Source organism: Drosophila arizonae, chromosome 4 (genome assembly GCF_054131065.1).
Source record: "Drosophila arizonae isolate 15081-1271.41 chromosome 4, UAZ_ARI_1.0, whole genome shotgun sequence".
Lineage (NCBI taxonomy): Eukaryota > Metazoa > Arthropoda > Insecta > Diptera > Drosophilidae > Drosophila > Drosophila arizonae.
In genome coordinates, this window is record NC_142924.1 from 20,827,706 (window position 1) to 20,855,549 (window position 27,844).

Genomic DNA, 27,844 nt, shown 5'->3' on the forward strand with positions numbered 1-27,844 from the left:
CCTGATCAAGAATATATATACTTTGTGGGGTCTGCCACGCCTCCTTCTGCCTGTTACATACTTTTAACAAAACCATTATACCCTGATTTCCCATTTTCAATGGGTTCAGGGTATAATAAGTATAAAGTTTTTATAAAAATAAAAAAAAATTCATAAAAAATAAATAATACTATTTTAATAAATATACAAAAATAATAATGATAATAGATATAAAAATTTTAATCAATTTTGGAGGGTTAAGAGTTAGGGTACTTTCGACTAGATGTAGCCCTAAAGTTTATAGATTCGATTAGATGCGCAATGCCAATTTTTCGCAGTTTGCGTATTTGCTTTATGCCTAAGGAACTAATTTGAATCCAATAATATTTGGTAATCATTTGAGTGTTGTTGCAAAATGAACTTTAAAAATTCCACTATCATTTGTTTGCTTTATGTTGACAAGACTAAAACTATTTATTCGTTTACATTGGACAACAATTTCAATGTAATTAAAATCCAGTTTAATTAACTTGAGTAAATTAAGTTCTAGCTTTTTCAGTTGAGCTTTCTAGTACAAAACATTTAGTGTTAATTAAAGCACATATATTTTATGTATATATTGCCCGTGAATATATTTTCCAGTCAAGTTGCAGATTATAAAACATCAACATTTCTTATTACACTCCCAAGCTGGCATTGCAACTTCTCTCTCTCTCTCTCTCTCTCTTTCTCTCGTGTCATAAAAGTGAAATGAGTATATTGGATATTGCGAAATGTCCGTCTTTTTGTCCGCCCAACTGTTCGTTCGAGATTATAGAAGCTCAAGTTTTCATACTGCACTCCCAAGCAAGCATCGTCAAACTGATCGATTTATTCTCCGCTCTCTCTTTCTCTCCCTCTCACTCACTTTCTGCCTCTTTATTTCTTTCTCTCTTTTATGTTGTCGTGTGGCAATTTTCAATTGACAAATCGTGACCATTTTGTAACGTATTTCAGCAATTACAATCGGTCAACTGTCTTTTCTTGTTCCACTTAAGCTTACGCACACGCATACACGCACACACACACATACACACACTCTCATACATATACGTACTTATAAATAATCTAACTAAATATGTACACTGCAATTAGTACAAATGTCTATTGTAAATATTTGAATGTGCGCGCGCAGCTTATCAGCCGCAAAAATACGAAGAGTCTCTGAACTGAAAGGAAAATGAGTGTGAATGCGACCGGGTGTGCCTTTACCCGTGTGTGTGTGTGTGTGTACTTAGGTTATATATAAATATGAGCATATATACTATACATGTACATATATACATAAATCTATGCATATAGAGTATGACATCTGCGCGACTGTAGCGATAAGATGAGACTCGTGGATTCGGAACTTTGAAGACAGCACGGGGCCGTCGCAGTCAGTCGTGTCGGAAAGCTTTGATAGTTGATGTTTTTGTTTGTACGCCGCTGCGTCTGGCAGCGAAAATTGCTGTTTTTTCTTTTTCTAGTTTTTGAAAATTTTAACCGACTCTCCCACCAGAAAGAAAACCCCTTCACCCATGTTAGTTTTTATTTTATTTTACTTTGGTATGGGTCTATGAAAAGGTGCGATAATTTGTTATTTAGCTAAAGAAAAGGGTTTGCTGGCTGTCAACAAGGGCGCTGCCTTATGTTTGAACTAGTTTTTTAATGTTTTCCGATGTAACACTAGAACTTACTTCATTTGCATAACATTTAAAATAGAATTTGTATATGTCTTCCAGTAGATAGTAATAATGTTCCATACGATATACGATTTTATTTGTACAACAAATCGAATTTGATCCAGATTTCTATCAGGAATTTTGACATATTGTTTTACGAAACAGTTAAAAGTTAAACAAAATGTTTTTGTATATTTTCTTTTCTATTTCTTTGTCCCATTCGTTCTGCAGCAATTTCTGTGTTTGTCAAATTTGTATATAAAATATTATATAAATAAAACTGAAATAATGATATGTTAATCTGACGGATATGTGAAGTGATGTAACTTTTAATATAAGTTTATCGATAAATCATGCGAATAAACTAGAAAGGAAAAAAGATATATGTCCTATTGCTCAAATTGAGAAATTTTAGCTTAACTAATTTTTATACCCTGAACCCATTTTCAATGGGAAATCAGGGTATAATGGTTTTGTTGAAATGTATGTAACAGGGAGAAGGAGGCGTGGCAGACCCCACAAAGTATATATATTCTTGATCAGGGTGACGAGCTGAGTTGATTTGGCCCTGTCCGTCTGTCTGTCCGTCTGTCCGTCTGTCCGTATGTATGAACGCGTCGATTTCAGAAGATATAAGAGCTAGAGACTTCAAATTTTTTTAAAATGTCCGTAATTACAGCGCGCATATCAAGTTTATCATTAAAATTCGATAACTCATCCCGATCTTTTTTTATCGATAAAAAACCTTATCAACAACCAGTTATAAAATTATATCTTCTACACCTTTATTGCTAGAGTCTCCAAATTTTTAATGTATGCTTATATGCAATTTATACAATTTCGGTTTTTGTTAAAATTTATCCCCCACCCTTAAATTCACCCCCTCACCCTCACTTTTGTAAAAAGCGTATTTCAAATACTAGAGACTTGTGCTTTGGCAATAACATGCATATCTATGTTATAATTATAATCTGAAAGTTTCATGAAGATCGTACGTCCACAAAAAAAGTTATTAAGCAATTAAGTTCTCATAGTAAGCGCACACTGCAGCCCATGCGTGTTTATGCGTGGGTGCTTGTGTGTGTATGTGTTTGTGTATGTGTGTGTGTATGTGTTTGTGTATGTGTGTGTGTATGTGTATGTGTGTGTGTATGCGTTTGTGTATGTATGCGTGTGTGTGTGTGTGTATGTGTGTCTGTATGCGTGTGTGTATATGTATGCCTGTGTGTGTGTGTGCGTGTTTCTTGTGTAAGCTGAAAGACGCGAAAAATTATTGAAATATCTATTGCTCCAAGGGTTCAGGGGATCTCGTAGTCGAGCAGTCTCGACTAGAGCTTTCTTACTTGTTTTTTATACCCTGAACCCATTGAAAATGGGAAATCAGGGTATAATGGTTTTGTTGAAATGTATGTAACAGGCAGAAGGAGGCGTGGCAGACCCCACAAAGTATATATATTCTTGATCAGGGCGACGAGCTGAGTTGATTTGGCCCTGTCCGTCTGTCTGTCCGTCTGTCCGTCTGTCCGTCCGTCCGTCTGTCCGTCTGTCCGTCTGTCCGTCTGTCCGTATGTATGAACGCGTCGATTTCAGAAGATATAAGAGCTAGAGACTTCAAATTTTTTTTAGAATGTCCGTAATTACAGCGCGCATATCAAGTTTATCATTAAAAATCGATAACTCATCCCGATCTTTTTTTTATCGATAAAAAACCTTATCGAAAACCAGTTATAAAATTATATCTTCTACACCTTTAATTCTAGAGTCTCCAAATTTTTAATGTATGCTTATATGCAATTTATACAATTTCGGTTTTTGTCAAAATTAACCCCCCACCTCTAAATTCACCCCCTCACCCTCACTTTTGTAAAAAGAGTATTTCAAATACTAGAGACTTGTGCTTTGGCAATTACATGCATATGCATGTTATAATCATAATCTAAAAGTTTCATGAAGATCGTACGTCCACAAAAAAAGTTATTAAACAATTAAGTTCTCATAGTAAGCGCACACTGCAGCCCATGCGTGTTTATGCGTGGGTGCTTGTGTGTGTATGTGTTTGTGTATGTGTGTGTGTGTGTATGCGTTTGTGTGTGTATGCGTGTGTGTGTGTGTATGTGTGTCTGTATGCGTGTGTGTGTATGTGTGCCTGTGTGTGCGTACGTGCCTGTGTGTGTGTGTGTGTGCGTGTTTCTTGTGTAAGCTGAAAGACGCGAAAAATTATTGAAATATCTATTGCTCCAAGGGTTCAGGGGATCTCGTAGTCGGGCAGTCTCGACTAGAGCTTTCTTACTTGTTTTAAATTTATTTATTTAATAAAATTCTACTTAAAAAAAAAAATAATTTTAAACCTGTCGATAGTTTGGATACTAACAGCTTTTATAGAAATGCAGTCATGAATGATAATATATTAATACTCGTATTTAAAAATATTTGCTATACATATTTATATTTATATAAAGTTTAGTTAGTTAATAAGATTTTGATTTATTCTCTTATAGCATTCCATATGTACAACATATGCTATTCATGCAGTTTGTATTGTTTTTCAACTGGCAATCACTTATCGTTTCTCAAAGAATACATAAACATACATTTATATATGTATGTGTGTTTTATATATATATAAATTACTTTTCATGTCTTCGAGTTGTTCTTATCATGCTCGTAATTAACGTGTTCTATTTTTAGATGTCGTCTTTTAGTTGAGCGCTACGTTTCAGTCTATTATCAATTGAATCATCAATTGACTTTTCAGTTTGATGTGGCTGTTGTTGTTGTCGTCGGACTCGTCAACGAGTGAAACGAGTGCGAGTGCGCACAAAGAGATTATCAAGCTAAAAAATCAACAGTAGCTGCCTCTGCCTCTCATCTGAGTATTGCGGCAATATAAAGACAACTGCTGCTGATGTTGCTGTTGCTGTTGCCGTTGCTGTTGCCGTTGCTGCTGCTATTACTGCTCTTGCTGTGGCAGCATCTGTTGTTGATTGTTATTTTTGCTGTTGATTTAATAAATTAAAACCCGTAAATTAACTGTGAAGGCAAAACGACGCGCGACAAATCAAATAAATAAATAAATGGCAAGCAAAAGCTAAAGACTCCAACAACAACAACAGCAGCGGCAGCAGCAGAAACAGAAGGGGATAGAGAGAAAGAGAGAGAAAAGAGACAGACAGAGAGACAGAGAGAAGTAGAATTTGCAAATTGATGCTGGGCTGAACATTAATTGAACAATTCTAAAAAATCATTGTATGCTTTGAACTCTATCTATTTCGGGCTTGCCCTAGACTTTGTTTAGTTCGGAGTAGATTGCGTTGCGGAACTAGTGAAACAAACTAGTCTTTTTTATTGTATTTTATTTTGTTTTATTTTATTGGTGTCTTCAACAATTAAGTAAATAAATCAATTGTTGAAACCATGAAAATTATAAATGAATCATTATAGATATACATCTAGTTTCACTTCAATATATAGCTAATAGATATACTTATTCTTATATTTATAATCATACTTATACTTATGCTTAGACTGGCACTTAAAGTAATTCTTATACCCAAAGTTTCATGTATTTACTGATACTTATATTTATACTAATGACTTAATTTTACCTATACTTATGTTTATAAATATACTTTCACTTATGGAACTATATATATACTTGGGCGTACAATTATATTTACAATAGATCTTATACTTATACATTCAATTTTTACTTATATTCATACTATTCTTTTATAAGTAAAACCTTATAATTATATTTCTATTTATACATATATATTCATGCTCATTATTTAGAATTAAAATTTTACTTTTACTAAAATTGATGCTCATACTAATATATGTATATATTTTACTTACGCATATACATATTCATACGTAGTATTTTTGTACTTATAGCAGAACCTATACGAATACTTATATGCATATATAATTCCGTATTACGTATGAGTGAGCATAGTCGTACATTTACTTTCAGTCATACTTAAATGTTTTATAATGCAATAAATATAAAATTTAATTTTGTAATTCTATTTAGGCCGATTCCAACACTGCTAATAAAAGCTTTATCACTCTATATAGTTCTAATTATATTTCTAATTACTCCTTTACTTCTAATACTTAAATGAAAATCATAACATAAATTTGGCTTATACACATTTCTAATTATGCTTGAGTAGCACCTCAAATTATTCTGATTCGTATTCATATATGTGCTATGAAAGAATACTTTCCAGTCATCCTTGAGGGCTTTTACATTTATCAGAGTATTTCCCCGCCCCGTTGATTTGTGTAAAGTCCGCTCACTTTTCAGCTACTATTTGCATTGTTATTGCTGCTTGCTGCTTGCGGCATCCCCATGAATTTCAAAGAGATGGAACATTTGTGCGGCTTCCCATAGTTGGTGTTACACTAACTAATATTTAGGGGCTAAGACCGAAAATTAGCACACGTGTGCAGGCGGCTCGGCTGACTCAATGATAAAGCCACTAAGCCAAAGGTATGCGACCCATGGGCAATTGAACGCACACACGCACACACACATGTTAGCATTTGAATATATGGATATACCCACATGCATATATATACATGCACACATATATGCCCATCAATATCCCACCCACAGCCCTTCGGCGAGTTGCCTGTTTATTTAGCCACAGCTGGCAGCCCGATGACGACGAAGACTTATCAATGGGTCCCATCTGTGTTAATGATGCCATGGCGCTCTGATAACCGTTAGGTATCAGGCCGTACCGGCACGTGTGCCCTGTCTGCCAATCCATGTGTGTGTGCTAGTGTGTGTTCCTGTGTGGGGTGTGGCAGTTATTTCGTATGCTCCCATTCCTCCTCCCCACCACCACTTGGTGTTTGTATAATATCAGCTGTGATAAAACCTTTGGAAAACTTGAGTCCATCGGGCAGTCAATCGTCAGCTTTGCTACAAAGTCGTTAACCCCTTTTGGTAGGTAATGCAGCATGATTGATTTATCACTAGGGTCGACCAGGGTCCATCCGCGAGCTGCTGCAGTTCACAAGGGGCCCATAACTTAATTGACTAGAGTGCGACTGTGACTGCGACGGCGACTGCGACGGCGGAGTGGGGGGGCCTTGAACGGTGTTTACTGAATCACATCATTTCACTATTTTCATATTGATCGATCGTTTTTACGAGACCTCAAAATACCTTTAATAATGACTCCAGTGCTTATTTGCTGAAGGGGGAGCTTCCACCGAAGCTATTAGATAGAGACATATGGATGTCTTTGTTGTGTGAGCTTTTAGGGGGGTCATGGAGGATAGGAATTGTAATCAAATAGATAAATAGATGTATTTAGTTTATTTACTTAATATACATATACCCCTACTATATGTTTATTGCTAGATTATCTTCAGTTTATGGCCCAACAATATCGTCAGTGTTCTTTCAGCTATGGATAAGTCTGCAAATCTCAACTAATAATCAAATAATGGATATATTGTATTTAGCTAATGTATATATCTACATAAATGTGTAAGCTTGTCATATAAATATCACTAGAATAACTTTGGTCTATCGTCAAGCAGCAATTCTCTCAACTATCGATTATTAATTATCGAAAATTGTCACTCCACTCCACTAATTATCAAATTGCGACTATCGACAAACTATCATCACATCTCATTACATTATTATAGATCGGCATATCTTTTCTTTGTCTATCAACAGTCGTTTCAATCTATCGCCTATCGATACATCGATGTTGCAATTCCCTGCTCTTAGCTCGTAGAGCGTACTCGAACATAAATACTTGAGTGTGTTGCACTGGGACATGTGTTGCCGGGCGCCATAAAGCGCCACACACATGTCATACATACACACATATATTGTATAGCCTATAGCCTTTTCCTTCCCTGTCTCCTCCTCTTGCTCCGTCTTCTACTCATCTATCGGCCCCCATTTGTAGGACGCTTGGGGCAATCTGAAGTGCGGCACTTCAATTCCAATTCGACAGCAGCCAATTGCAAATCGCAGATGAGACAAGAACAAGGCTCGGGGCGCACTCCAAATGGCAGTTTTTGTTTTGAAGATGTCCTGCGTGTTGTTTTTGTTTTTGTTGCTGCTCCTGTTGTCGCCTGTTTCTGTCAGCTTGCCTTATCCACTTGGGACACGAGGCAGCTGCAGTGAGGGGGTCGCTACGGGGCATAAACTGACATACAGTGCAGCTTTTGTTGCTGATGTTGTTGTTATTGTTGTTATTGCTGGCGGTGCTCCAAGGCCCCTTCACATATCCTGTGCAGAAATTGAAAAACTACTAGAGCTAACTTCAATTGAGACGTGCTGCTGCTCGTCCGAGCCTGGCCTGGCTTGTCCGAGCCACGGAACGGACACTATGATTGAAATTCCGAGCACTGCTCGAGGCGCCGCATCCCCGCCAGCCCAAGGGAACAATCCGATAAACACTTGAATACAAAACCGTTTGATGAGTGAACGAACAGCGAACGGACAGCTCTTGTAGGCTCTAGATGCTCGCATTACAACTAATTACGACGAGGATGAGAACGGAGACGGGGAAGGGCCCAGGGACGGGGACAGAGACAGCGACAGGGCGCAACGAAATCAATATCGAAATTGTGCGCGCTACGCCTTTCAGTGAGGCCATTTCGCCATTTCGTTTCGTTGGCCATATGCTCGAGCCGGGTCGAGTCGGGTCGAGCCGTGTTAGTCTTAATTACAGATGAAGATGCGCTTCGATAAGGCTACAAAGCGAACGGCCTGGAAGCTGGCCGCCGCCAAAGGAAAAACAAATAAATATTTACAGTGCGCACTCGCATTTAATTGCCCTGCGGTTGGGTCGCCACTCGCTGACCACACAGCCCTATGGCATATGGCGTTGAAATGTGAGTAGCGGCTCACTTTGGTGGTTGCCACGTGAGTTGCAATGGACAGACGGTCGATGGAAGGTCAAATCAGCTGGCCAAAAAGACGAAACCATTAAGAGATCCCTTGCTCAGTTAGAGCATGCCCATGTTACAGCTGATATTTTGCAGTTGCCGGAATGTAAGTGAACACGTATATCAATTTGGGGTTGGCTCTTCGAAAATGAAATATGAATTATGGGATTTTCAGCTGATTAAATGGCGCCATCTTCGAATAGATCTAAAATAGTCGTAGGGTAAAAGTTAACGGAATTTGGCAATTACATGTGTATTTTATAAATATTTGCTTACTCATTGATTTAATTTATTTATTTTCTTTATTTCAAATGATTTGAAACCAATTTCCAATTTACCATCTCATGAATATATAAGTATATTATGAGTATATTATGTATGGTATGGTATTAGTGAGTCTGGTAGTATTTTAGTATATAAGTTAGTTGATTTTCACAAATACCTGAATGTGTGGCAAATATTCGATACTAGACCATTCACAGTCTTTATTCTCTAGCGCGAAAATAGAGTTACATTACTGTAGATTCTCTCTTAAGATTAACCTGATTATATATTTATTTATGCCAACTGCGATTTTAAGGAACCGCAACAATATTCTATGTCTTCCGCTCTTTCAATTTGCTCGCTGTTCAGATACTCCACAGTTACAGTCCGTCACATGAAACGAGGAAAGTCTGAAAATATTGATTTCTAAACGAAATGGACTGTTTTTGAAAAGAATAATATTATATAATATTTAAATATAGTAAAAACAAGTAAGAAGGCTCCAGTCGAGACTGCTCGACTAGGAGATACCCTGAACCCTCCAAACTGATATTCTAATCATTCTGGACTTCTTTTATGCACACATACATACACATGCACGTATAAGCACGCGCTTTGCAAACTGCGCAGCTAGCAGCGGCTGCGCTTGGGCTGCACTGCAGTGTGGGCAATATAACGAGAATTTATTTGTTGAATAATTTCTTTTGTAGACATACGATCTTAATGAAACTTTTAGAGCGTAATCATATGGCTTAAATGTGTGTACATTTCAAAGCACAAGTCTCTAGTACTTGAAATGCGTTTTTTACAAATTGGGGGCGAAGGGGGCGTGGTATCCAAAATCTGTAAATTACAAAATCTTTGTATCCATTAACTTTATATACAACGCAAATTTGAAGTCTCCAGGTCTAAAAGTGTTCAAAATAAGCTGAAAAAACATTGTCGATTTTTCGATTATTCTCGATAAAAAAGTTATCGGATGAGTTATCGAAAAAATAAAGCAAACTTGTACTGCCTATGGTATACACGAGTATGCTTGCCAAATTTCAGCTCTCTAGCTCTTATATCTTCTGAGATCCTTTTGCTCATACGGACGGACGGACGGACGGACGGACGGACGGACGGACAGACGGACAGGGCTATATCGACTCAGCTCGTCGTCCTGATCAAGAATATATATACTTTATGGGGTCTGCGATGATTCCTTCTGCCTGTTACATACTTTTCACAAAACCATTATACCCTGATTTCCCATTTTCAATGGGTTCAGGGTATAAAAAGAATATACTCATTTCACTTTGGTGAATAAGTATAATAATAATCATAAAATTATATAATATTTATAATACAAAAATAATAATCCTAATCTTATAACTTCTAATCAAATTGAAAGTATATTGGTTCTACTACAGTCCTATTCGAAGTATTCACAAAATGTCATTCAGTTGAGCTAGAGAGTTGTCATCTTTCAGTAGCTTGAAAACTGCAATTTGTTTTGCTTACGTTTGGGCTTTGCACATGAAATGTTATAAGAGACAATATTTTCATTTCGAATAATGGCTCAGCACCTTGCTGTGTACTCCGCTTCCATTATCGCACACACACACACAGCCAAAAGGCAAAAGGGAAACGCTGAAGAAGAGAATAAAACATGACGCAATAAAGACGTTTACATTGGCCTGAGACATGGGGTTAAGTCTGTGTCCTTTTCGTTAAGGATGCGCCTCACTGTTGCTGATTCTTTTTGTTTGTTTACTTTTTATTTACATGCGGCGCAAGTAATTTTTATATTTGCACAATAAATGTGGCAGCCTAATTGAGTTAGAGGCGTTTCGTGTGTGTGTGTGTGTGTGTGTAAATACGGTAAAAGTGACAAGAGTCCTTGAGCAGCACACAGTTGCCTCCTCCATTTGTTTGTCTTCGCTCTGTCCCAGCAAAAGTCTCAAGCCAAAGAAAAATAATCTGCAAAATGTTTCACTAACAACTCAAGTGAGCTCTGAAATATTCAAGTTAACTTTGCAATCTGTTAAGCCGCTTAGGTTTTTGATGCACATTCAAAAATCATTTGAAAATGTTCATATATGAATCAAAAGTAATCCTAATCGCAAAATACTGTTAAAAAATTTTCATTTAAATTTTGTTTTTTAATGTGCTATATTTGCATTGATGTTTTATGGAATATGTTTAGGATAGAGCTGAATATATTTTGTATATATAAACTGTGCAAACGAGAGAGAGAGAGAGGTAGATAGAGGGAGATAGATAAGGAAGGAAGGAAGTAGAGAGGGAGGTAGACAAAGAGAAAAAGAGAGAGAGCGAGAGAGAGAGAGAGAGAGAGAATTGGTACAAGGAATTGACAACTTTTAAAAGAAAGAACTTTAGCTCAAATCAAATTCATAAAGTATTTTCCTAAACAAGGTACATATATGGATTAATTTCAGGTTACCTAATAGGAATTTTTAGTCAATTGGCATTTTGTTTAATTTAAAACAGATTGTGACTAAAATGTAAAATTATAAAAAAATAAAAATGTCCTATATCAAGTTCTATCAGAACCAGAAAAAGAGAACGCGTGCAATAAAAATTCATATGTGTCATAATTTTAAAATAAGCTAGAAACTTACCAAACACCAAGAATTATATTGAAAATTGACCTAACTAAATACTAGAAAGCCAAGACACGCACTGATTACTTTGAGTAACACAAAACGCCACAACGATTTTTAATAAGAGTATCAAAAACCATAACAAATCAAGTGTGATCCATAACGTCACAGCTGTTAATGGTCTATGGCCTATTTATAGTGACATTGACAATTTATCGTCTAGGTGGAGCAACGTTTGTGGTTAGCAAATATGCATAAGACGAGCCTCGTGCTCCACTTGCTGGCCGGTGTGCATCTTGGATATACGGTCTACTATGAGTACTTATATGTGCAGATGCCATACCTAGCCATTTATTTTGGAGTGCTGCCGTCCGTGGGTGGCAAATTCAAGTACCTGACCTTTCTCAACGGAGTGCTGCAGTGCATTTACTATCTGATCGCCATTCTGCACGATCTGCTGAGGCTGCGCCGACTGCGCCAGCTGCGGGACTATCTGCTGGCCAGCCTTGTGCTGCCGCTGGCCCTAACTGTGAGCTTGACCTTCTGGACGCTGTGCGTCATCGATGGCGAGTCGATATTTCCGTCCTTCATTCAGGTGATCTATCCCGAGTGGCTCAACTGGACCATGCACTGCGGTGTCTCGATCTATCCGTTCCTGGATCTGTACATCAGTGCGCATCAGTATCCGAAACGTAGCCATGGACTTTCGGCCCTCACGACTGCCCTCCTGCTTTATCTAATTTGGATGTATTACGTGGTTTACTCCACGGGCAAGTGGATCTATCCGTTCCTAGGTGCACTGTTGCCAGTGACACGGATTTGCTTCTTCGCTGTGGTCATAGTGGCGGCCTTTGGCTACTACCTGGTCGGCGAGCGTATAAACTGTGCGCTCTGGAAGTGCTCCAAGGAGAGTGGGCCCTAAGGAATGGTTCCTAATAAAGCAATTTCCGTTTCTCCAATTCATGTTGACTGCTTTGGGGGGTTGGGGGTATTAAATTTGCATAGAAATGCGCTGAAGTCGACTCGCTGCTCGAGGGCCAACGGAAATTGAAGGCAATAATAATGACAATTGACTTGTCAAAATGTTACGAGTGCGAGAGCTCGAGTAAAGTAAAAACCAAGCCCAAAAACCAAATGCGAAGCGGACTGTGCTGTCCGTGCCAAGGGTTGGCCTGCACTTTTGTCAAGGTTTGAGGTTTGCTTCTTTTCTTTTGCGGTCGTCGAAGCGTGGAATTAACTCAAATCGATTCGCTGCACTCGAACTCAAGGGACGTGGCGATGCTTAGGGTTATAAACGTAGAATCCACTTTAGAGTTTTTCAGTTTTTCAATTGTTACAGTCGAGTCGGTTACCGAAAACCTTGACCATGACAAGTGTATGATAATTGTATAGTGTGAGTGTGTGCATTTGTGTGTGCTCAGAGTGTATATATAAAATTATATAATTTGTTCCCATAGATTCTGATAAGGCACTATTGAAAGATAAAATTCAACGGGCCCCGATATGTAGCTGAATTACAAAACATTCACATATGAATTTTTCATTTATTAGCGTAGGTAGAGTTAATACTAACCTAATTTATCTAAATGTTAAAAAGAATTCCATTTGAATACGATTTTAATTTACTTTTAGGGACCTCTTTACATAGTGTTGATTTTATACTTTCGATAAATTCAATTTGTTACACACTTTAAAGAATCTCTTTATTTCTAATGGTCCACGTACTCAAAAAAAAAAAAAAAAAAAAAAAAAAAAAAAAATTGAGCTCCGCTGATTAAATCTAACTAATTGATTTAATCTTTAATAAAAATATAAAATAAAATAAAATAAAATAAAATAAATAAATAAAAATATATAAATATATATAATAAAATAAAATAAATTAAAAAAAAGTCCTCCATAAGTTGAGAGCTCCTTCAACTGATAATCGAAATATGTTCTACGGCAGTTAGAGCTAAACAAATCGATTAACATGAACTGATTGTTGCGAATGCATTTCTCATATTCGATGCGATTAGTCAACCCCCTTTGCTTTCTTGTTGTTGTTGTTTTTGTGAGCGAACGCCAATTCGGATATTCACTTCGATACAGATTTAGATACATAAATCATTGGCCGGCAGCTGTTTTTGGGTCACGTGTAGAGCTCGCTCGGGAGTCGAAATTCAGCTGTGAATTGCTGAGAAACAGCTGAAAAGGTTGGCTAGAGCAAACCCCGAGCATGCGTCCCTCAATCCTTTCAGCTTCAGTTCGAGGCTCGTTTGGGTTTCAACGGAAAATGGGAAATGGTAAATGGAAAACATGCGGCGCACCCACACGCGGCACTTGTGCTAAAAATATTTCAATATTGAATGGGAACAGCTGAAATGCATTCGCACACACATACAAACACACACATAGAGAAAGAGAGAGAGAAGGTCGCATGCCTGGGATTTGTTTATGGCAGGCCGGAACCAGTCGAACGTTACCGGAAACGTGTTTCATATGTCAGAGGAAATGCTGTTAGCTGCCTGCGTCTGCGCCTGCGCTCGCTCATGAATGGGCATTGGCAAGGACATGGCAAGGCAACGGGACTCGGGACACGGGACTCGGTGCTGAGAACGATGAGAAGAGAAGCACTCAGGTACTCGAGCCCAGCATGCAAATGAACCGACAAAAGAAACACTGGGAACGAGGGCATCAATTGAGTCATATGGCATCGGGCGCATGCCTGCCTCAGGGGCTGCTGAGAGGATGTGCCAGGATCTGTGTCAGCTGTCGATCGTGCAGTCGCTCGACCCCTGGTCTGGCTCAGTCTGGCCTCGCATTGTTCACTTCCACGCACGATTGATTCAATTGGCGTGCTACCCCTCCCCTCCCCACCTCCTGTAGCTACACATGAACGAGTCAGCCGTTGCGGTCTGTATGTCGGATAGCTTTTATTTCATATGTGTGTGTATGTATATGTGTATATATATTTTTTATTTGGATCTCTCCGCCCCGGCCCGCCTCGCCTCGCTCCGTTCTCAATAATTTGTGCAAATATTTTGTGAGCCGCTGGCAAACAATGGGATGCTCCTTTGTGTCTTCCTGCTCGCCGCACACAAATTGTCAATTTGTCACCCGCGTGAATTGCAGAGCCGTCCGCATGGCATGCAGCAAACAGTTACAACAATTGCCCGATGCGAGTATCTTTCAGCCATCGTGCCGGAAAATTGTTTATTTATTGTTATTCATCGCCAACGTCGACCTCGTCGCCGTCGCCGTTGCCGTCGTCGGCTCTCACAATGCAATTTCACGTTTAATTGCGTGCGTCTGTTCTACCAAACGATATTATAACTCTGAAACTCGCAGCGGAGCGAACAAAAAATGCAGGCTGTTTGTTTTACCAATCACACACAAGTACACACAAACACATACACATACAGGTAACATTTTAATGATACGGCCAAACAATGCCCAGACTTGCGCGAGTGAGCCGTACGCATATAAGTAGATAATGATATTTCATACCCTGCCACAAGTTGTACATAGGAGCGTATCAAATATTTATCTGCTTTAAGAGTTTGTTCGCATAGCCAAAGAATCGAGTCTATATATGCTACATAGAATGAATATATAGTACATTGATAGAAAACAAGAGCTTATTTAATAGTAATCAATGCTATCTGCTGTAGGGTTATATATTTTACTATTTCATTATTTCGTTATAGATTATAGAGATTAATTAAACATTTTGCTGAGGAATTGATAAGTGCAGAAGTTTGAAAGTGATCAGAGCTCTCAGTATATATATAGATATACAATAGAATCCGGTTATAACGGCACTCAAGGGACTGTCGTTATGCTCGGAACGCGCTCATAAAAATTTGCCTGGGGACCAGAATTTTACGGCTATAGAGCCGTACAGACGATATAAGCGAAGTCGTAATAACCGGATTCTACTGTATATTCATTTATTAATTGCATTTAGGCAGAATTTAGTAGTATATAAAATATATAAATATCTAGGCATATGTAAATAACTATGCATAAAGACATTTTTGATAATTGCTCATATTTCAGCAGGAGTAAATATTCCAATATAAATATTTTAGATATTTAAAATATAATAAATATTTAAATATCTATATATAATATAATTAATAAATATAAATTAAGAAAATTATATTATATATTATGTTTAAATTTGTAGAATGTAGATGATACATATAATTTAAAAACATTTAATTTGTTAGCTATTGCTTAAGGTAGAAAAAGAAAACTACAAGTAGAACTCAACTTAGAACCTTCTTGAAAATGTCAGCTGAGGTTTGACTGCAAGAATATTCTGCTCAGATTTGCAACAAATAGTTTAATGAGACGAGTCAATTTGAGCAAAAGTCTTTCAGACGACTCTTTCATATCTCAATGAGCGGAAGTTTCATTTCAAAGATATTCAATTCCGTTTTGCTTGAGCTGAATTCGTGAACGTTGCCTGTAATCAGTCTTGAAGCGTCTCCTGCTGTTGTTGCTGCTGCTGCTGGTATTCCTTCAAAGACAACGAATCCCCTAGTGCACCCGTTGCATCATTCATCGGCCCCCTATCTCGCATAACCCCCCAGTCTCCTCTATCCGCCCATCGCATTGTCTTCTGTCAGCATTGATTAAACTTTCTGTCTGCGCTTGTCTCGCACGACGCGTCGCTGCTCCCCGTTGCATGCGTGAAATTTCGCCCATGTTGCACAAATTGATGTTGCATGCCGCTGACATTGTTTTTGCTATTGTTGTTGTTGTTGTTTTTGCAGTTGCCTGTGCTTTTGTTGTTTCGCTTGCTGCTGCGCTGGTGGCATGTTCGCGAAAAGTCATGCGATTTCCTCCGACGTGCGCAATTAGGGTGGGGATAGCCGACCCCTGACAAGACGACCCTCCTTGTCGGTCACCCTACTCACAGGGGGAAACTTGTTTTCAATTTTTTACGTCTTTTCTTCTTCTTTTACGTTTTTTTCTGTAACTTCAGTTAAGTATTCAACTGCTGGCGCACACTATTAACCCAATTAACTGCAAAAGTTTAGCAGCTCTGATTAGAATCAGCTGCAAACATGATGACTACAAAGCGTTACGACACAACAGCTCCAAACATTGGCGAACTCATGTTTATGCTTAATCACCTCGATAAGGTTACAAAATGTACAAAAAGAAACAAAAATTACAAATGACTTGAACACAGAGATAACAGAGAGCATTTAATGCGCTTGTCAATTAAATATTATTTTTAAATTATATAAAAAAGTTAATATACTACAAGATAATAATAATAAAATAAAATAAAATATAATAAATTAATTTAAATTGAAATATAATAATATCATATTAAGTTGGTATAACCATAATCCCATCAGTATGTTTTCATTTATATAAAATATTAGCTCAGTTATTTATAAAGAAATTAAATCTTAATAGCTAAAAAATCAACATATAAGAAATTTATATATTTAATATTTGATATGAAATGCGTCGCAAACCAAACTCTTTTCAATTAATAGAATAAATGAAATATCTGCCACTCTACGATTCTGGTACACATGCAAAATGTCCAATTTGCATAGATTCCTTTCAGCTGCCAGCTGAACGGCAGGATTAAAGATTCTAAACTATATAATATTTAAATGGAAAGGCAGGCAGCGCCATTTGCCCTTGTCGTTGAGCACGTTTGAGAGTGATGCGAATTTTTTCGCATACATTTGTGAGCAGAAAAAGAAAAATTTGTAAACATCGTTGAGTGGGAATTCTGTGGGTGTGTGCGAAAGAGAGAGAGAGAGAGAGGGAGAGAGAGAGATGGAGGAGTAGGCAACATGTGTTGGCCGTGCGAAGGGATTGGAGCGTGGCGTATCACGATTGCGGCAATCAACAAATGGAGCGGCAACCTCATTAGTCAAAAGGAGGGAACAAAGCGCCGCAAAGAGGAATCACAACACAACCTACGAAGCCCCCCTCGCATAGCACAGCACACAACACAGGATAGCATAGCAGAGCTCAGCTCAGCTCAGTTCAGCTGCCAACCATTTGTACAGCTCCTCAGCGCGGTTGTCGGCCTGCAAAGAGGATGTGCGGCATATGTGGCCACATTAGTCAGTGGGTCGCTGAGTGGGTGAGCATGAGCATTCACTTACAGATACAGTAACACACATACACACACACACACACAAGCACACACGCATTCACTGTACCCACGTGCGTGCTCGCGAAATGGTCTCGTTGGGGTAAACGCAGCGGAAATTGTAAATTTTTTACTCGCAAAGCGAAAAAAATAAATCATATGCGTGAAATGTTTGCGATGCCAACGAATATACCTCCGCGATGGCACACAACGGACTAACAGGACAGCAGCAGCAGCAGGTGCACAGTGGCACAAAGTCTCTACAAAGAAGCCAAAACTACATTGGGCCTCAACTCAATATTTCAGAAATGTTCTCAATTGTTAGTTTATGATTTGACCAATTATTTTTTTTTTATGAATTAATTTAATTTTAATTTAATATTTAATTCAATTTAAACATAAGTTCGGAAAGCTGGCAATCACAGAATTAAATGCTAAAGCGAAGCAAGAAGATATTGGGTTTATTTGCAGGGAAATTTTAAGGGGATATTTGAATAGTTTTAGGATGCTCTAGTCTGATACATTTCCCAACTGCAGTAGATGAGCAAACAGACTTTTCTGCTGCAATACTTAATATGTAGTATTTCAGGATATTTTTGGCCTAAAAGTATGCAACACAAAATTGAAAATATGTGAATTTTGCGAGAATTATGCATATTTCTAGAATACAAGATGTTTCTTCTGATTCAAATTGCTTGCAATTAGATGTTTTAATAGATTACATCATTTAATATTTTGTCAATGACTGGAATAAAGACAGCAATAATTAATAGAAATAATTAACAGAAATAATTAACTACAAATAAAAAATCTGCATCAACAAATCAATTATAGAATTTATTATTATTCGCCTTGTAGCTTTCATAAATAACTAAAACAAATAGTTAAACAATTTATTCAATATTTATTCATGTATATTTAGTCATCAACTAGAAATATCATAGTGACATTCTCTCTACACAAACCTTTCGATGCAACCAATCAGAGATAAGTGATTATATTATCAATATGTCAGATTATCAAGCTTAGCTCACTGTGCTGACTACCAAATGCACAGAATGACAACACAGTCCATGTTTTAGGACTGTTGAATAGAAAGAAATGGCAAATAGGAAGAACTAAAAGGCAAAAAAATCTCGTAACACAGTCACAGACACAATTACGCTTTGCTGCTCCTGCTGGCTGTGAGCAGCAAACGCCAACACATGCCACATTCCCTGCCAGCTAAGGCACACATCACAGGGTATCCTCGGCGAGGAGCGACACATGGCTGTCTGGTGCCTTGGGCCTGGTGCCTTGTGCCTGGTGCCCTGTGCCTGGGATCGGGCAACGCGCTGAAATATATATTTACATATTCACAAATGCAAACAATCCACGTTTGGTGTGGCGAAAATAAAAACGTCATGTTGTTTGAGCCTCCGCCTCATGATGAAGAAAGATGCGAACGGTAAATTGCTGTGTCGCTTGAGCGAGTGTGAGTCTGTGGAGCGGCTGGGCGTGGCAGCGAAAGAGGCTGGGCTCGCTATGGCGTAAGCTGTAGCCAACATTTCCAGTTGCCACTTTGTAAAAGACGAGATGACAAAAAAAAAAAATAAAATGTTTAAATTCGGAATAGACGAAGAAGAAGCAACAGCAACAGAAGGTAAAGAAGGAAATTTCCACAGCTATGAAATCCATAAGCAGCAAGTGTTTCCTTCGGGAATAGATAAGGGGGATAAAGGCGTTGGAGTAGTGGTTAAAGGTGGTGGAGCAGGAGCAGGAGCAGGAGAAGGAGGCGGAGTAGCAACAGCAGCAGCAGCTTGTGGTTTGAGCAGGATGAGCCGCTGATGGTTGCTTTGCTCCTTGCTTGCTTGCCTGTCTGTCAGCTGCTGCCCTCTCACACCGCACACATACAATCATACACACAGACACACACACTTACACACATATCTCAACGCTTTGCATAAAGTAATTTCGAGTGACAAGCGCGCATTGTTGGCATTTTTGGTGGCACAAGCAGCGCCGCTTCAAAGTTCCGCTTGTGCTCATGCTTATAAGAAATTCTATTTCTGTGATTGTCACACACACACACACAGACACAACCCACACACATATATTCCCACACTCTCATAGGTATATAAATTATGTGCGAAAACTTTTTGGTTAGCCACTGTCGCCGCACAGGTGCGACCAAGTTCGCCGTAGGCCCCGAGGGGCCATCGGGTAAACAAGTGACATTTTTAATTATGTCGCATTTGAAATGATGTAAAATATACTCCACACACACACTGACACACACACACGTATATACATCGTGTTTTCTCGCATTGTTTACACGGCCGTCGCTTATTTATTTAAATGCATTTCGCGCGCCCTGTCACAGAAACCGCCCACCCACCACCGCCTTGTCACCCTCCGCACCACCACCTTGAACGCACCTGTGCACCACCTTCATCATCTGTAGCCGTATTTCAATTTATTGCCTGTCCTAACCTGATGGCAATTTAAATAATGTCCTGCCGGAATTGCCAACTGCCTCAACCTGACCCCCAGCCGGCTTCATTTCGACGCCTCTCCTACAGCCACGCCCATTCATTTGAAATTGTCAGTTTTGGTCGCAGCTGGCAAAACGGAAACTGAATTCCAAATACTTATTTATTTAGGCTTTTACTAGAAAGTTTTCAAAGCAAAGCAAACTACGTACATAAACAATGTCAATTGAACGATATAGAAATAATTAATGTTCTAATTATAGTTGACATCGAATATGGTAAATCTATTAAACTAGTATATATACTATTATATATAAACTACATAGTGTATTTTCTGCCAAAATGAAAATGCACGTTTTAAGCTTTAAAGTTAATTTTAGTTGCTCAATAAAAATATTTACTAAACGTGAATTAAAAAAGTATTTAGTTTTATGCGGGTATTTAATTAAAGCATTAAATGAAAGTTGCATAAATTTAAAAATATTTAAGAATTAAAAATTTCTGTGTATGGAAAAGCTGTAAAAATAGCAAAGGAATTTAAGGATGATCATTATTGATGGCAGTGTAAACTAGTCAACAGGGATCGGAACATTATTCTCTTCACAAATATTCCACATTGATAGCTATAAAATATATATAATAAAATATATCTGTCCTAGATGGAGATTTGGTCCTTATACCAAAGGGCCAAACCGTAAAGCGTATGTCCTATTAGCTGGACAACATTTTTTTGCCATATAATTATCTGATTGAACTTCACTAGTTTGGCTTAAATTGAGAAATTGGCTTTGGGCGAGACACACAATTGTGGCACAGTGAAAAGGCTATGGACTCATTTCAGTTCTATGTTTTTGTATGTTTTGTTTGCCTTGTTCGGTTGCAATGAATGAAACGTGTTGCGATAGGAAAAATAGCTAGGCTAAAGGCAAAGTTGGGGCCTACTAGTTTTTGTTTTCTCTTTTTTTTCTCTCTCTGCTGAACTTTTCAACTCGGCGAAACCTGACACTTGAAATGGAGCCAGGGCCCAATGCCAACATTAGCAATTGCTGCGGGCCTACCAAACACACTGGGCACACATACAGGCACACGCACACACTTACAATGGAGGACAAAAGTATTTTGACAACGCATTGCAAAAACTCTAACCGCGTTTTTCTGCGTGTTGAGAGAGGTAACGGTACCCATTATATTTTTCAGAGAGAGCAAACATAAAAAGCTATAAATGACCAAAATATTGCAGTGATAACATAAATCAATATTTTTCTATAATTATTTGCATGGCAGATTGTCATTATTTAGGTGGACAAAAGTATTTTGACATTCCTTCTTAAATTCATTTTCGGTAATTCGCTTGGATTAAAAAATACATATTTTTATTTATTAAGTTATTTTTGGTGTCTTCTTTAATAATAGCCATTATTTTATCATAGTTTTCGGTAAATTATGGGCAAACAACGTGATTAAGTGAAATCATTAAAAAATTAGTCGCGAACGAAGAATAATGCAGGTATTTCCGAGGAAAACCTTACAGCCTTATAAAATGCACCTCTATGAGCAATTTATAACTAAATTAACAAACAATAAAAAAATTATTCACTAAAACAAGAAAGCCAGATCGAAAAATTCATTCCAAAAACCTGTAGAAGGCCGCATCATATTGACAAATCTTAAAGAAAATGTGCGGATTTTTCTAAAAGTCATGTCGATCAAACTTAAAAATAATCATAAATTATCAATAAGCAGAAAAACTATCACAAGTCGGCAAAAGAATGCCAATTTTTCTACGTTATAGATCTTCCAATACTCTTAATATCACTATAAAATAAACTAAAAAGGTATCGATTTGCAAAAACCTTCATAGGCAAGCCACAATTCTTCTGGGGAAAAGTATTATGGATGGATGATGGTTCCTTTGAGTATCCTGGATAAAAAAAAGCGATTTATAGCAAGTTGCCAAAGAATATTCGCAAAAAAGGGGCCTATGTACTAACGTGGTGAAGAATCGGTAATGCCCTGGGGGCTCGCATGTGTCAATAGCCTCTCCAATTCGATATTAATTAATGAAAAAATGAAGAGGGATAATTATTTATGTGTCCTGAATGACCACTTATCGAATTCCGGTCACTGGCTCATTGGAAAATCATGTATACTGCAGCAGGACAATGCTCCATGCCACAAGGTCCATATTATAACTGAATTTTCTGTGAATATTGAAGTCAATACACATGATTGGCCACCTCAGCGTTCTGATCTCAATATTATAGAGAATGTGTAGGCTTACGCAAAAGTAAAACGTAGATTAGACTTATCAAGAACGCCCAAGGAGAGGGATTCATGAGGTTTGAGGACTTTAGCAGGATTTTTCAATAGAAACATTACAAAATTTGGTTAGATCGATCTCTAGACGCTTGCAGATATTAAAGCAGGGTTTAATTCTTATTAATATTTTAGTTACTATTACCATTGTTAAGTTTTTGTCTCACTTTATTTAATAAATATTAATGTCAAAATACTTTTGTCCACCCAAATAATGATAATCCGCCATGCAAATAATTATAGAAAAATAATGAGTTATGTTATCACTGCAATATTTTGGTCATTTATAGCTTTTTATGTTTGCTCTCTCTGAAAAATATAATGGGTACCGTTACCTCTCTCAGCACGCATAAATAAGCGGTTAGAGTGTTTGCAATGCGTTGTCAAAATACTTTTGTCCTCCATTGTACAGTGGTCCAAAGAATGCTCAACTTTAATTATCAAAAAATTGTTTTCATGTGCGACTACTACAAAGTGTGTGGGCTTGCCAAGTTGTTGCCTGTTTTAGTTTCAGTTTTAGTTTCGGTTTTGTTTTTAGTGCCAGGCGGCAGCAACAGCAACACCAACAACAAAAGCAGCAGCAGCAACAAAAGCAGCAACAAAGTTGGCACAAAGTAATAAGTGCACGCCAAGGGAATTTAAATTAAGTTACAAACTTTGCATATTAAGCGCCTTATATACCCGCCCCGCCCCTGTAGTATCCACCGCCAGCCTAGCAAAACTAAACAAACTCGCTTGCAAATACAAACACAAAGCTCGAATGAAATTTACCAATACTCGCAGTTACCCTTTCATAACCCGCACACAACCACATAATGGGCAACACTGTTGGGTCTGCAAACACATACACACACACGTGTAATGGTCCGACAACAACAACAAGAATGATGTGTAATCATGGCACGACTAATGTATACTCTGTACCAAAATTCTCTAAAATCAAAAATTTGCACATGCAAATTTCTTCAATTTATAAATTGATGTATGTATACATATATACGTTTATATTCATATATTACATTTTTGAATAGTCTCTAAAAGTAACTCCCTCGAATTAACTAATATTGTTGCAGAATAATCAAGAAAAAAAATTAAATTTTTAATCACTCTTTCTCTTCTTATTTTAGCTAGAAGATTCAGTTTTATAGTTTATTTATATTTATGTATTTTTTAAAACTCTGTAAAAGTTGGGCTTTGGTTTTATATTTTTATAGCCAGAAGTTTTTTTAAAATTTTTTTTAATATTTTATAAACATAAATTTTTTTACATTAACATTTTTTTTTTTTTTTTTTTAAAGAACTTTTAATACAAATATTTATACATATATGTACATCGACAATTTGTTATATATAAAATACATACATATACATATGTGTATTTAGGAGTGATTTCATACCTCTTTTGTACAACTTACAGGGTATTAGAAAACATTATGCTCCAAGTTTTTTGGACTGTTCACTTGAAGGCTCTCGTTTGGTGCGGAATGCAGCTTTTGGGCATCGTTTGGCATTGGGTCGAGTGAGTTGAGTGGGTCGGTCAACTGTGCTGAGTGGGCCAAGAACTGAATTCAGCAACGAGCGGGCTCGCATGATTCTCATATTAATGCCAGGTCTGCTAGTTAGTCGGTAACATTCGTTTTCCGTTTTTGTGTGTGATTTTTTTTTATTTGTATGAATAGCTTCTGGGTTGAAGCCTGTTAAAAATGATGTTTTGACTTGTATTCAAAGCTGGTAATTGCAAACTTTGCTTTTTATTTGGCCGCTGGGCGAAAATGCCAGAACAGATTTCAAGTTGTTTTGTGACTGAGATTGGGTTTTTTTTCCTTTTTCGGATGGGGTTTAATAGTAACCGCAGCAACACATTTTATTATCAAATGACATTTAATGGCATTCCGTGGTTATTCTTCAGCGGGGCGTGGCCGGTACTCTAGCGGCCAACCCACAGCAGACACGCTCCAAAATTTTATGATGTGTAAATGGCAAATGAAAGGAGACAATCGTCGAGGCTGACCATTCCGTTCCGTTTCGTTCCGTTTCGTTTGATATTGAAATCAGACCATAAAATATAATGTGATATTATATGCACGTAAGCGTTCGGTTTCAACATTTTTGGCTGCCAAGCGCAGGAATACATCAGGAATGGGGATGTGGAAACAGGTCGTAAAAGACAAGCAACAACAACAACAACAACAACAACTTGAGAATGCTTCGCACTATCCAAGAGCAGCTGATTTCAGCTCCGTTGTCCTTTACGACTGCGATAGGCCCGCCAAAGCGCTTTCCCAATTCCCAATTGCCGTTCGCAAATGCTGCTTCAATTTTTGCCTTTGATATGGCGCTTGTTATGGCAGAGTGTGAGGCACATTAAAACCGCACACGTTTCGTTTTTATTATTGCTGCAGAAATATATCGCTGCCATCGAAGTGTTGTGTAGGTGTACAGCAAGACGCCCGATGTCCTAGTCTGTTCCTGGCAGTTGCCATCAATGACGTTGCGTCGTCGACGACCGACGGGCGATAAAAATAATCAAGTGCAATCAACTGTTAACAATTTATGACATTTATTACAGTTTTAATGTCAAGCGCTTAACTTTGTTGCCATCGGACTGTTTCATCAAAAGGCCCTTCAAGTAAGCTACTTTGATTGTAAAAGCTCTCAAGTTCAACTGACAGATAAATATTATTTTTACAATATTTATAAAAACTAATGTGCCAAAATTTTACGTAGTTTCATCATATTCAAAGATTCAAGCACTCCTTGAATAATTTTCAAGTTAGAAAAAAAAATATATATTTTCAATATGTTTACTTAAATAATAATAATACATATATGTCTATTAAAATTCTTTGAAAAAAACAAATTTTTTTGAACAATTAACATCGTTTTTAGGTAAGCTCAAATGGTCCGTTTCTTTGACTTTGTTTACAAGCAACAAGAAACGCTATGAATTTTAAATAAATATTTCTATCTAGCTTACACACAAATTTATATAGTCGAGAGGAATGAAACAGAAAATCGTTGAAATAAAATTTAACAATAGTTGAGAAATAAATTTATATCTTATTAATATGTGTAGATATTTTTTTTTTTTTTTTCAATAATTTAATTTAAAACAAAAAAGTGTTATGGAATTGTATTTGTGTAGCATTTATTTGAAGTACTGACAAAGTATTTAATTTTAATTAAAAAAAAAAATCGCAGTTCTTACTTTCTTTATGCAAGTGTAAAAAAACCCCATTAACAAGCACTTGAAATGAAATTTCGATACATATTTTATTTAATTAAATGCTTTTCGCTCTCTTTTTTTTTTAATAACAGTAAATTTTTGCCACCAAAGACTTCATATATACATATATGTAATTTACATATATATGTATATGTAATTTATTTTCAGTATTTGAATGATTGACAAACAAAATTGTTATAAAATCGAAGGAACGTGTACTGTAAATACAGTCTATGTATAGGTGTACGTGTGTATGTATGCAGCTAAGTGTGTCTGTGTTGGTAATTATTGGCATGTGCCACGTCTAACGGTGCACAATTTGAATATTAAATGGAAAATGCTGGGCGAGGCAAAGTCGGTAATGTGGAAAAGTCAAGTAAGCGTTTGCAATATGCATTTGAAAACGTTGGGGGATATATAATTTTTTAATTGACGCCCTTCCGGGTGTTACATGGGCTAAAATTGAACTCCAAGGATAGCTCAAAGCGATGGGAACTCGAACACGCTGCAAAGGATGAGCTGTCTAAGTGAATTGGCATGTTGTGTAGGGGAGGGGAGGAGGGCAATTGGCAGTGGCAAATTAAACATCAATAATTGAAAAACTTGAGCCAAATTTGCTGCGTAACTTGAAACTAATTGCCAATTAAAAGTTAAATGAATCACATCAAAAATTTATAAGCTCATGCGCTGTTGGGCAACAGTTACAGCCACAGTTGGATGATCCAAAAACAACGAGGACCATATTGCCGGATTCTCAACAATTTGAATATATGTCTATCTATATATATATACATATATATATATATACATATACATATATATGGAAATGGCCTATTACATGTAGCTGCTTCTTCTGGCTATGTGAAACTGTTTAACACAGAGTAAGAAGAAGAAGAAGCGACTGACGAACTCGCAGCTAATGAAATGAGGACGGAACTTTGCATATGATTTATGATTTTCTATTACGATATTTTGATTAAGCTTGTCAAATTATGTTATAGATGTTAAACGAAACTTTGAAATAACTGCTGCTTATTTATGGGATAGAGAATGTAAAAGAAAGTAGAAGACTTTATACAGGAGGAGGATATACAGTTTCTTAGCTGCGATATTGAAAACGTTGCGAAAATGGATGACAAAGTTTTGGCCGTGTTTCACAAATTGAAACTGACTGAGAGTAGTTCATATTTCGATAAGCATTTCGACTGTGCAACAACAATATTTGTTGCCACCGCTGCTGTCCAATTTTTGCTGCTATACAATGCATACAGGGAAACAGGCAGCAGAGGCAAAGCCAGAGGCAGAGGCAAAAGAAAAACTGTTTCGGCGTGTACATTTCAAAAGAGAAACGGAGCGGAGTTCTTTGTAAACGTGTTTAAAACTAGAGCTCAATGCGAGCCATACAAACAATGTCTGGCATTGTGTTGAGAGTCAGGCGCAAAAAAGTGATGGAAAAGGGCGCTGTGGAGTGGGAGTAGGAATCGGAACCGGGGTAGCATTAGGAGTCGTAGCAGTAGCAGTAGCTGTAGCTGTAGCTCGCAAAAAGAACGACACTGTGCGCACTTTTGTGCGTTTTGCATGAGTGCCAAAGAATCGAGAGGAGTCCCTGACTAGAATACGAACTATGTGAACTACGTGCACCTCGCCCATGTGAAACAATGCGAGCAAACAATGTAGAGCCGACAAAAACCTCGGGCAAATAGCCATACACCCTAGACACACGCACACACACACACCCCACACACAGACAATGGCAATAACAATGGACAAGTCCTAGTGCTAGTAAATATGCAGTCCAAGTATGTCTGTGAGTAAACACTAGCAAAGTGAACCTGAACCTCACGTCCAAAGCTCGCAGCTTCCTCGCTGTGTTCTTTGAAAAGTTTATTCCGTTATCTGCATCAGATGTCAGAGCAAGTGGAGGATGCTTCAAGTTTGACGATGAGCAGCCAGCCGAAAATGCATGCATACTCTGCTCTTATATTAGTTATAAAGCTATGGCTGAGCAAAACTCATTCCGCATATATTATGTATGTATGTGTGTAGGCTTAGCCCTAAAAGTTACTGTTAATTGAATTACGCCCTCTGAGAGCAGAGCAAATTCTTCTTATTTATTGATTAATTACCTTTGGACCATACATATTTTAATATTTATTGCGAGACGCGTTTAAAACAAGCTTGTATAGATTTTAACTTAATTGAAAAACATCTTTATTTTCTGAATTTCTTTTTGT

The 27,844-nt window shown here is 37.5% G+C and overlaps 1 protein-coding gene and 1 long non-coding RNA gene across 5 annotated transcripts in view; one reads left to right on the top strand and one right to left on the bottom strand.

Moving 5' to 3' along the window:
• Positions 1-8,472: 8,472 nt before the first annotated feature.
• Positions 8,473-11,607, bottom strand: LOC149269383 (uncharacterized). The gene is made up of 3 exons (XR_016270066.1): positions 11,501-11,607; positions 9,055-9,302; positions 8,473-8,817 (listed from the first exon to the last, which is right to left on the bottom strand). It is a non-coding gene; the product is annotated as an uncharacterized LOC149269383 (long non-coding RNA).
• Positions 11,608-11,672: 65 nt separating this feature from the next.
• The window catches only part of LOC108612786 (androgen-induced gene 1 protein), a 34,654-nt gene continuing 18,482 nt past the window's right edge, over positions 11,673-27,844 (top strand). For 2 of the 4 annotated variants that reach the window (XR_016270061.1, XR_016270062.1), the window contains exons 1-2: positions 12,770-12,875; positions 12,940-25,273. Coding sequence is in view for 1 of the 4 variants with exons in the window: in XM_089468808.1 (XP_089324934.1) it covers positions 11,733-12,404 (672 nt within the window). In the remaining 3 variants the exon portion in view is untranslated. Of the gene's footprint in view, positions 12,876-12,939; positions 25,274-27,844 lie in introns of all 4 variants that reach the window. The other 2 variants (XM_089468808.1, XR_016270063.1) reach the window with 2 other exon arrangements.